The sequence below is a fragment of the Pleurodeles waltl genome, chromosome 7 (assembly GCF_031143425.1).
Source record: "Pleurodeles waltl isolate 20211129_DDA chromosome 7, aPleWal1.hap1.20221129, whole genome shotgun sequence".
NCBI classification, from domain to species: domain Eukaryota; kingdom Metazoa; phylum Chordata; class Amphibia; order Caudata; family Salamandridae; genus Pleurodeles; species Pleurodeles waltl.
Genome location: NC_090446.1, coordinates 1052711006 through 1052723065, shown reverse-complemented (window position 1 = coordinate 1052723065; position 12060 = coordinate 1052711006). Strand labels below are relative to the sequence as shown.

The 12060-nt window shown below is 45.1% G+C and overlaps 1 protein-coding gene across 5 annotated transcripts in view; it reads left to right on the top strand.

Moving 5' to 3' along the window:
• MILR1 (mast cell immunoglobulin like receptor 1) overlaps positions 1-12060 on the top strand; it is a 305761-nt gene that overhangs the window by 161282 nt on the left and 132419 nt on the right. For all 5 annotated transcript variants that reach the window (XM_069199927.1, XM_069199928.1, XM_069199930.1 and 2 more), the window contains one exon: positions 8359-8640. In XM_069199927.1, coding sequence (XP_069056028.1) covers positions 8359-8640 — 282 coding nt within the window. The remainder of the gene's footprint in view (positions 1-8358; positions 8641-12060) is intronic.

Here is a 12060-nt window from a genome sequence, read left to right as displayed (position 1 = left end):
CGGAAAGAACCTAGGGAACGTGGTAGGATGCCACACAGGTGAGAAGAATAGCATTAAGCCCATCAGGTATCTCTTGACACACTCATTAGCAGTGAAGAAGAATTCCACTTTCATATCTCATAAATAATCAAAACCAAATTAGGTAACTTGAAATGGGAGAAATTTAAGATCAGATACCTAGGGATGTAAATAACACAAACCTAAAATTTTATACGTTTTTTGAGGGACTTGGGGCAGTATTACCTATAGTGCCTCAGTGACGCAATAGGTGTGCGCGCCTATTTTTTATGCACCTGTGGCACTATGATATTACAGAAGGGGCTACAAAAGCCCCTTCTGTAATACTGATAGCGCTGGTGCACATGTAGAGTGAGCACTTTCCTGTGAGGGAATTCCCTTATTTACAAGGTAGTGTGGCCCCATGAAAATGAGAGACTCACTTTGCCTCTGTGCCCACGCCGAATTACTGATGGGGGCGCAGAGACAAACAAGCCCTTAGGAGGAACACTGACGGTGCACCACAAAAGGTGTCGAACTGTCAGTGTGCCGTCTGAGGGCAGCCTTTTCGAGGGGCAAAAGAGGGCCACATGGACCACCCCAGACATCCTCCTGCAGGTGGGTGCTGTCACTCACTGCAGTTTCTTGCAGGGGCAATCTCTAACCCCTCTTTAAAGTGCAGACGGGTTGCCACCTGCAAAAAAGGAACATGGAGCAGCTTTGAAACAGCTGCTCTGTATTTTACTGAATACACTGTCATAAGACTGTGCGAGTTCGCAACTTCCCTTAGGGCAGAGCACTCATTGTAATAGGGCACACTATCCCTATTTGTGCCCGCGCACAGGCTTAAAGTTGCGCTGTGGAACAAACAAGGACAGCATGCCCTATATGTAATAGAGGCCCTGGAGAATTGTTAGCATTAAAATTAACTTCTTCCACTGACGCTTTACAGACACTCACAAAAAAATCCCTTAAAATTAGCAAAATCAGTCTGATTTTATCAGGTACAGAATTATTAATGGTGGCTAGAAAAGATCAAGTCTGAAAGGATGGTTTATGGTTTTAACTAGTGATGAATGTTATGCACTTTTGATGGGTCTTTTGGGGGCATAGACAAAATTTGAAAAAACAATATGGTGGCCCATTCACAAAAGCACTTACGAGTAAAGGAAGTAGTACTGGAGGAGTTATTTTTATGTACTCCTACATGCCTTTCTCAATCATCCCAAAACGTCCAACTCACTGTCAGTAAAACAGCAAAGAGGTCAAAGTCTTCTCTTTTTGTACTAAATGTATGTGAATATACCCTAAATGTTCCAATTTTAGATGTGTTGGTGCTATTACAAAAAGGCTTATGAGAATGGACAAAACAGTACTAACTTTATGTGCCCTAACATCCCTTTGTTAATAGGCCCGTGGAGAAGAATATGTTTAATACCTCCCTGCAAAACGCTTTGTGCCTCTGCCCAGGCTGAGCGCTCAATAGGATGCATTTAATACGTTGGTAGCTGCAGGACGATAACCTAGCCTGGCTCTACCGCTGCCCCAAAAATTATGAATTGTGAGAAGTCTGATAGAAGGGCACTGCGGTACCTGCCCCAGGAATATAGGGATGAGCTACTACTCAACAATTAACAACGGAAGCAGACCTTGCCAATGATGTAAAATGTCAAATTTGACAATTGAGGCATTGAACAACAAAACCTGCAACCATGACCGTAGAAAACAGGCAGCTGATTAAACCTGAAACTCTCAGGAAGCATCCATTAATCAGGTGGGCAATTTCATCCATATAAAGAATGAACATTGGAAAATGATTACTCCTAAAATAAATGTATTCCCCTGACTAAATGAGAGGAGAAAAGGCAAAGAACCACACTGTCAGAGATAGAAATAGTACTGAAACTGAAGGCTCCTGCCCAGGGTTGTAGTGCTGTGGTCTTGGCCTTGTGGTGCAACATTCATACCTCACCTGGTGCCATGCAGACTGCCAATGTCTAAGCACTGTAGACACTTCTTTTCGTATTTATTATTTTTAGACTGTCATTCTTATCAAAGAAATCGGCTGACATGCCAAGTTCAGAGTCTGAGCGGCTTTACTGAATCACGTGACATCATCATACGCTCAATGAGGAAAGACAAAGCTCATTTATACCCAAACATATGGAAGTTTCTAGTTGTAGTCACATGCTACAATTCGCACAGATAGTACTGGACAGTGCCTACTGAGTTTATGAGAATGGGAGACTAATCGTTAAACGTCATTACCAGGCCTCGAGAGCCAAAACGCCTCAGCCTGTGGGCAACGATAGTCCAGGCAATAAAACATGGCTGAAGCAGAATTTAGTTACATTAATATGGCAAACGTTCTTCACATTCTGATTATTCTTTGCTGAGATTCTGACACTACCAATGTTATGAGTTCCCTCCAGATAGCACTCCAGAGCGCCATCTCAGTGCATGGAGTAATGCGCAAACGGAATTCCAGAACCTTCCACCATAAACAGTGCTTAATTTGAGCCAGTGGGGGTCAATGGCACTCTTTTCTATTGGCTGGCGTTTCCTTTTACTCGAAAAACACTTCCCGAGAGCAAGATAGGGAAAAACACACAAAGTCGAAAGGAGGAGGGAGAGAAAGAAAGAAAAACCATCATAAAGGGAGAAAGCAGGGACCCATAAGATTGAGATAACGGGGCAGAGACAGAGTGTCAGTTGCTAAAACAGGTCTGAGGCGGATGTAAGACTACACAGCTCTGGTGTACAGCTCGCTGACATTTGATAGTACCGGCCGCGGGCTTCTGAGCAAGCTTTGGGCACTGGCACTCATTCTTTCGCCAGTTAAGCACTGACCATGAGCAGGTATTAGTAAAGATGAATATTATTTCTGTAATAACATTTCATTGGTATCTTTAACAGACCTGGGTAAACTTGCTTATATCACTTTTGTAGCATAATAAAATAGTTGCAGACAATTGGTTTGTACCCTATGCTGTACAGAGACAGCAGGGCAAGCCTCCTTAGCAGGTATATGATCAGATAGATAACTACAAGGTCAACTGCGCAAAGGTGGACTAACCCTTGGTGAAGTATTGATTGCTGTATACACTGTTTAAACAGTTGCCTTTTCCACTTTAGTGGCCTATCATTCAACACATCATATGTAGCAAACAGGATATGACGAGGCCGGGGATACATACCAACATGAAAAAGGTGGAAAAAGCAGTACAACAGACATGTTCTCTCTCTCTGCAATTCTCCTTTTCCCCGCTTACATGTTTCTGGCCCCATGAGGTTTTGTGGTAGTTGCAACCCAGTTTAGGAGTGGTAGATCTCCATTGATCTTGCAAAACCAATGACAACACCATATATGTTAGTGAGCAAAATATTTTTATTTACATTTCTTATAAAACCAGTTACAATAAAATGGTAACCACTGGAAAAATAGGCAAAATAAAAAGGGAATTGTTACATTCTGTTCATAAACCCTGTCAATTATTGGTGTTTCTTTTGTATGGAGCTCCACCCAAGCTATACATTTCACAGTGAAGACAATACATTTTGGAGAGGGGATCTTCAGATATCAATGTGACCTCCACATGTTTTCCCCCAACTTTTTGCCTTTCAGCCTATTATTTTTGCTGACTTTGGTTTTGCTGGCTTTAGTACTTTGCACACATACCGCTGAAAACCAGCGCTAAAGTGCTTGTGCTCTCTCCTTTAAACATAGTAGCACTATTACACCCAATTGGCATATTAAATTTATTTGTAAATCCCTAGTAAAGTGGTACTACATACACCCAGTGCCTTTAAATTAAATGCTACTAGCAGACGTGCAGCATTCCTTGTGACAGCCACTTAACATGTCTCAGGCCTGCCAATGCAGCCTGTGTGTGCAGTTTCCACCTAGCATAATGAACTTTTTTCCAGACCTACACCTTCCTTTTTAATACATCTAAGTCACCCCAAGGGTAATCTCTTAGCAGCCCATTGGGCAGGGTTTAGTGTATTTAAAGCGTTGGACATGTACTTTAACTTTTACATGTCCAGGTAGTGGAAAACTCCTAAACTAATTTTTCACTACTGTGAAGCCAACCTCTCCCATAGGATAATACTGGGTTGCCTTATTACATTTAATAACTGCCAACATTTGATAGGGCACAGATAAACATTTCATGTTTGGTGTCTGAGAAATTGTAATTAAAAATCCTCTTTAATGATAAAATCAGAGTTTAAGTTACAATTTTGAAAATGACACTTTTAGAAAGTTGACATTTCCCTGCCCTAACCATTTGATGCCTGCAACCTGTTTCTGGGTCACATGGCTGAATGTAGCTGACAGTTGGACTTTGATAATTCTTCTTAGTCGCACAATTGAGAGATTAGGTGTGCCTGGATGGGCCATCAATTGGGCACTCTCCAGTGTGGCTGAATTTCATTCGCTATTGGACTACAACTCGGCAAGTGTCGTGGTCACAGGCTCATCCTTCCTGGGTCGATAACTTGCCTTCTGAGAGTTTCAGCAGCACTCCAACAGCACTCCCAGGCTCAGTAAACTCAGGTGCAACTCTGTGTGTTGTGTCTTCATCCCAGGTGTTACACGGCGGTGGTGGTAGTGACTTGAAGACATTGGGCTACCCATTTGCCCCAGCTGGCCTCTTCAGCTGTTGTGTCCCTGTGCTGCAAACAGGAGGCCTGTCCGTTAGCCCTTGGAGCCTGTTGCCTTGACTGGGCTCTGGAAACAGCTTCTTCTTGAGCAGGGCACAATAGGCACAGTCCCTCTCTTTGCCAGTCACCAGGTGCAGTTTTTGACGATGTAGCCTCTCTTTCTTGGCCCTCTGTGTAGCAGAGCAGTCCTCCTTTTGTCCTTCTTCCAGGTCGGTTGAGATCTGAGGTCTGAGTGCCAGGGGTGCCCCCTTTATTCTAGAAATATGCCCTCAGGGCAGGATGCAGTTAGTAGCCAATGGGCTACCAGGTCCCCTCCCACCTGCTAACCACTTCCTGTGGAGTGCGGCATCTGGCTATCCCAGGATGGACCATTCTGCTCACTCCCAAGATGGAGGAACTCTTTTCTCGGTGTTCAGACCTCACTAACCCACCCCTGGAGTATGGGTACCTCTGGGCTACACGCCACTGGAGAAACCAGTTTAGCAACTGGTTTCCCCTCTCTGCTCCCCGTGCCAGCCTGTCAGCATAATCTATGGGGCAGCCTCTCCCCTAGTGTTACATATCTGCCCTTCAAAGGCGGCTTCTCCTTTGAAGCCTGCCTTTTGGGGCCAACACCCAAGTAGTTTCCTGCAGGAGGAAGGTGACATCTCCCTGGCCTGCAACCCTCATTATTCCCTTTCCTGAGAGTTGTTGGCACATCTCTCCAGGATGGCAGAATGCTTTCTCATGGACCAGGCTCCATGGTTTCCCGGGAAGGCACAGGAGTTTAAAGGTCAACACAGTGGTAACTTTGTAAAAGCTGCACACTGCAACACGTTACATTAACTTCTGCCTGAGATACAAGTTGGGCTTAATGCAACAAGTTGTTTGATACTTCGAAGAGCCCACTTTGGTGACACCATTCAGGAGTTAGCATAGCTGCATGGTCAGCATGTAATCCTGTCCTCACCAATTGGGCAGACAAATCTTTCCACAGTAAAAACGTAGTTTTGCATGTTTACTGTCAGGACATGTAAAATACATGTCCTGCCTTTGTCATATGTTTCACCCTGCCCTAGGACTCAGTAGGCTTGCCAGAGGGGTGACTTACATAGATGTACAGCGGCAGTAGAGGCTTTGCCATTGCTTTTAACTGCAAAGTTGTGCTAGTAGTGCATGATTGCTCTATCAGTCTGCAGTAGCGGACTGGGGGACTCGTTTTACAGGGGGGACTTTCAGGGTGGCACAACCAGTGCTGTAGCCCTGGGGTACTGTCTAACTTATCTGCCCTGGGTGCCATATACTAGGGACCTACAGGTAAGTCAACCAGTTGGGTACAGCCAATTTGACATACACTTTAGAATCAGAGCACTGGCTCTGAGGTCTGTTTTCAGTGCACCCTCAGAGTCAAAAACCAGCAGCATCAGTCGAAAAACCTGGGCGTGACCATTCAAAGAGAGGCATTTACTTACTATAGGCACACTCCGTTAGTTATATTTGATAAGGTGGTGAATGTTGGCTTATTCTTCAATCAAGCCTCATCTATCCAAATCTTCTTATAAACTGTCCACACCGTTCACATACTCTTCTTACAGTCCTACCCATCATCATATTGATAGCCTCTAGTCTTCATACGCTCCTCCTGTGCCTACTTTCATCTTAGCTACAACATGTGTATATATTATTTACTTAGGAAATGGTTACTAGTCTGACTAAGGGGGTCATTACGACCCTGGCGGTCAGTAGTATAGTGGCAGTAATACCGCCAACAGTCTGGCGGTACATACCGCCATATAATGACATTGGCGGTTTGGCTTACCACACCGACCACCAGGGCGCTAACGACCACCAGGCTGGAGACTTCAGTCTCCAGCCTGGAAGAAGTCACTAGGCCGCCCACAGCAATATCACCCCGCCCACCGCCATGGTTTCTGTGGCTTTTGTACTACCACGAAAACTATGGCGGTAGGCACTATCAGTGCCAGGGAATTCCTTCCCTGGCACTGATTGGGGTCTCCGCTGCCCCCCTCCCCAGAATCCTCCCCCAACATCCCCCTCCCCCTTCCATCCCCCCAACATAAACACACATACACACACGGCAAAACACATGCATACACACACGCATACCCACATTCACCCACGCATGCATACATCCATGCACACACACCCACACCCACACACATGGACATACATACCGGCACACACGCATTCACACATCACAACATACACTCACACTCATTCATGTGCACACACATCACACACAACCTACACCCGCATGCATGCACGCACGCACGCACACAGACAGACACAAATACACACCCCCACACACACCCACACAACACCCCCACCCCCTTTCCTGACAGAGCACCCGACTTATCTGCTTGCAGGGGTTCCTCCAGCAGGAGACATGACGCGGCGCTGCTGCGAGCAGCAGCGTCCGCCAGCGGAACACCGCCAGGCCGTATCCTGTGTCATGATACGGTCGGTGGTGTTCTTCTGGCGTGGCAGAGCTGGCAGCAGCGCCACCTTACCGACTTCTGCTGCCATGACCGTAGCCGGAATTCCACCAGCCTTGTTGTGGAATTCCGGGTACGGTCATATTATGGTGGACGCTAGGTAGCCACGGCGACAGTGTTGTGGTGGTCATAGCAGTGGTGGTAGGCGGCATTTACCACCATTATCATAATGAGAGACAAAGTGATTTTTTTTTATAGCACCCTCAGTATATTGCTATTGGAAAGTTATGTCTTTTGCTATAAGTTAATGAAGAATTTCTCTTCATCATTCACATATTGTAAAGTGTTCCGATGTCCCTTAGGATTAACTTCATTTTGTAGAAAAAAATAAGATAATAATATTGTTCAGTTCTCCACTGCAGTGAGCCAGCCAATTGCATGGCTACCTTCCTGACTGTATCTGCCCTGTTGCCAATCAGTAGAGTTTATATTATTCAAATTTGAAGAGATTTGTTTTTTAAATTTTAGTCGTGATTCTTTGGCTAGGATTTAGCTGAGGAAACTACCCTCCCCCAATTATTTTATTTTTATTTTTTAAAACAGATATTTAAACACGTAAAGGGTTATTTTGTGTTTATCATTTTTTTGGTGAATGTCCCATCCACCCTATTCAGAGGGTATAGACAGAGATACACTCTGTGTAGGGCAGATGGGTCAGTGGCATCCTCGGGAAAATGTCAGGGTTTGCTCTTTTGAATTAATAATCAATGACTAACATTTCTTCTCACGGGGTGGGGGTATTGCCTGGTTCTTGTTTAGATTTTGATATTAATAAACTATGGCGTCATTCAGAGTGTATTTCTGTGGAGTATCCTAGGATGAACTAGCTGTCAGGTACTACCGCCTTGAAAGATAATATTCCACAATGGCACTCTTGAGAAAGCTACAGCAATAGTTCTTTACTACAAGCAATTCAGTACCAGCCCACAAGAGGGTTGATCTAGAGTGTTGTAGATGCAGGGCATCCGCCATAAATTGGGGTGTGTCCCGCCCACTGTATTTAGAGTGGATGTATGGCTATATGTTCTAAATAGGATGAATGTGACATTCATTAATTTTTTGCCGAATGTCCTGCAGCCGCCAAATTATAATAACAAGTGACTCATAATGCATTACGATAGATGTCTCTGCATGGATCCTGTTTTACTGTGTAATGGCTTTGTACTGTCCATTACTTATTGAAAAAATATATATTTTTCAGAACCGGTCTCCAAGCCCAAACTCTACTCGAATACTTCATCAACAGCTGTAGGACATAATGTGACGTTGTTTTGTGTGGCAGACAGCGGATCTCTTCCCATCAACTACTCCTTCTTCAGGGGAGAGACTTTCTTATCCTTACAAACCCGAAATGACAGACTTCCTGCCACACTGACCATTAATTTAAATTCCCCCAGCTGTTTATGGATACACAAATGTAAAGCTGAAAATATGCTTTCCGGTCTTCAACAATACAGTGCAAGTTTCAATTTTACATTAGAAGGTATGTATAACACTTTACATTACGCTTTCGCTTGAAAGGGTTTTCACTACTGAAAATTCTGAGCTCTAAAGATATTCTTTGAAAACAGTAGCTCTACTAAATTTAAATAAATCTCTACCATGCGCTTCTTTTCATCTCTACTACTTTCCGTTTCTGTTCTTAGACTTAGGGCTCATTACGAGTGTGGCGGTGGTCAGGACAGCCAACCCTCACATTACAACCCTGGAGGTCAGACTGCCAGGGAAACGCCAGCACCACCAGGATCCATGATCGCTGCAGCCTGGCGGTGGTGAAGATTGTAATCTGCCAGGGCAATACTGCCCTGCAGATAATGACCTTGTTCTCCACCAGCCTTTTCATGGCGGTAACACCGCCATGAAAGGGCTGGCAGAGGACAAGTGCAGGGGGCCAGAGGGGGACCCCTGCACTGCCCATGCGCTTGGCATGGGCAGTGCAGGGCCCCCCATGCCAAGCACCCTCGCAATGTTCACTGTCTGCTGTGCAGACAGTGAACATTGTGAGGGTGCTGGTGCACCCTGTGGGTTGCCGCAGCTCGATTATGAGCCGGAGACAATGCTGCAGCCTGTTTCCCGCTAGGCGGGCGGGCGGAAACTGAGGTTTCCGCCTGTCGACCTAGTGGGTAACTCTTAATAACTCTGGCTGGGTGGTCGCCACGAAAATGGCTTAACGTTGTGCTGTGGCACAAACAAGGACAGCATGCCCTATATGTAATAGAGGCCCTGGAGAATTGTTAGCATTAAAATTAACTTCTTCCACTGACGCTTTACAGACACTCACAAAAAAATCCCTTAAAAATAGCAAAATCAGTCTGATTTTATCAGGGGTACAGAATTATTAATGGTGGCTAAAAAAGATCAAGTCTAAAAGGATAGTTTATGGTTTTAACTACTGATGAATGTTATGCACCTTTGATGGGTCTTTTGGGGGCACAGACAAAATTTGAAAAAATAATATGGTGGCCCATTCACAAAAGCACTTACGAGTAAAGGAAGTAGTATTGCAGGAGTTATTTTTATGTGCTCCTACATGCCTTTCTCAATCATCCCAAAACGTCCAGCTCACTGTCAGTAAAACAGCAAAGAGGTCAAAGTCTTCTCTTTTTCTACTAAATGTATGTGAATATACCCTAAATGTTCCAATTTTAGATGTGTTGGTGCTAATACAAAAAGGCTTATGAGAATGGACAAAACAGTACTAACTTTATGTGCCCTAACATCCCTTTGTTAATAGGCCCGTGGAGAAGAATCTGTTTAATACCTCCCTGCAAAACGCTTTGTGCCTCTGCCCAGGCTGAGCGCTCAGTAGGATGCATGTAATAAGTTGGTAGCTGCAGGACGATAACCTAGCCTGGCTCTACCGCTGGCCCCAAAATTATGAATTGTGAGAAGTCTGTTTCAAAGACAGATCGGCGTTCTGCTGTTAAGGAACGTCCTGAGGCGAGTACGCGTTAAATTAAATCTGAAACTCTCAGGAAGCATCCATTAATCAGGTGGGCAATTTCATCCATATAAAGAATGAACATTGGAAAATGATTACTCGTAAAATAAATATATTCCACTGACTAAATGAGAGGAGAAAAGGCAAAGAACCACACTGTCAGAGACGTGGTACATTAACTACTAAGTGGAATCCAATTTGGAATGTTTTAGCAATGTAATGAGGACAGGTGAATAATGAATTCTGTAATGATCTTAAAGTCTAAACCTATTTTCTACAGTATTCTTGTGTCTAGACTAAACCATATAACAATTTATATATTGTATGAACATTATCCTGCTCTGACACCCTAACAATGTACTGCTGAAATTCACGAAATGCAGCTAAATTTCATAATCATAAAGATGAATTTAAAACCACAGTAACAATTACCATTCATTAGCGCTGTTTCATGTATCCAAACATATTATGGAAATATGATGGTCCAGCTTTTCTACTATAGTTTTCATTCTACATAAAATCATAATAAAAGAAAACCTTTAAAAGTCACAGACTGCTAAATCAAGGGGCTGCTGATGAAAAGGACCACCTGAAAGCACTCACATTAACCTGATAGGTGCGGGCGTCGGCCACTGGCCGACGCCCACACACCCTCCCTGGTGCGGGTCACGACCAGTGGCCGACACCAGGAAGGGTATCAATAAATCCTCGGGTGCGTCGCACCCGAGGATTTATTATTTTTTTTAAACCCCCCCCGGGAGACACGGAAGCTTCCGTGTCTCCCCCCGCCCCCCCCACCCGCCCCTTTGTGACGTCAGCGCGCCGGTTGCAAAGGTGTTTTCCCCATCAAAGCAGGAAGCAGCCTTGCGGCCGCTTCCTGCTTTGATGGGGAAAACGGCCTTTCTCACGTTCGGGAAGGCCTCGTAAGAAAGGGGAGTGTCTCCCCTTTCTTACGAGGCCTTCCTGAAAGTGTTTCCTGGCCCCCCGGTCGCAGCTGTGCTGCGATCGGGGGCCAGGAAACACTTTCAGGTTTCCTGGCCCCCCGATCGCAGCACAGCTGCGATCGGGGGGCCAGGAAACACTTTGAAAAGGCCTCGTAAGAAAGGGGAGACTCTCCCCTTTCTTACGAGGCCTTCTCAAACTGTTACTGGCCCCCGATCGCAGCTGTGCTGCGATCGGGGGCCAGAAACAGTTTGAGAAGGCCTCGTAAGAAAGGGGGAGAGTCTCCCCTTTCTTACGAGGCCTTCTCAAAGTGTTTCCTGGCCCCCGATCGCAGCACAGCTGCGATCGGGGGCCAGGAAACACCACTAGACGCCAGGGATTTCACTTTGGGGGGGCGGCCCCCTCGGAAAACGGGCCGCCCCCCTCCCCCGGGGGCATAATTAATAAAAATAAAAAAAGAAAAAAGGTAGGTGCCCCCTGGGGGGAGGGGGGGGGGGGGGGGCGCGATCGCGCCCCCCTCCCCCCAGGGGATTGTTTTTTTTTTTTTTTTTAAATAATGAAAAAAAAAAAAAAATGACAGGGTGTCGCCCGTCGGCAGGGTGACCCCCTGTGGGGGCAATTTTTTTTTTCGATGTTGTAGGGTTTCCCTGGGGGCCATTTTGGCCCCCAAGGAAACTATACAACAACTAAAAAAAATAGATCTATATATAGATCTATATTTATATATCTATGTAGATAGATATATCTATGTACATAGATATATCTATAGATATATCTATGTACATAGATATATATATATATATAGAGGTAGATCTATATATACCAAAGAGATTTATAAAGTGTGCTACTCACCTGTGAGGGTCTCAAGGCGCTTGGGGGGGGGCGGGGGGAGGGAAAGGGGCTGGGAGGTTCACTGTTCGAAAAGCCAGGTTTTGAGGCCCTTCCTGAAAAGAAGTAGGTTTTGGGTCTTGCGAAGGTGGGTTGTGAGGGCGTTCCAGGTTTTGGGTGCAAGGTAGGAGA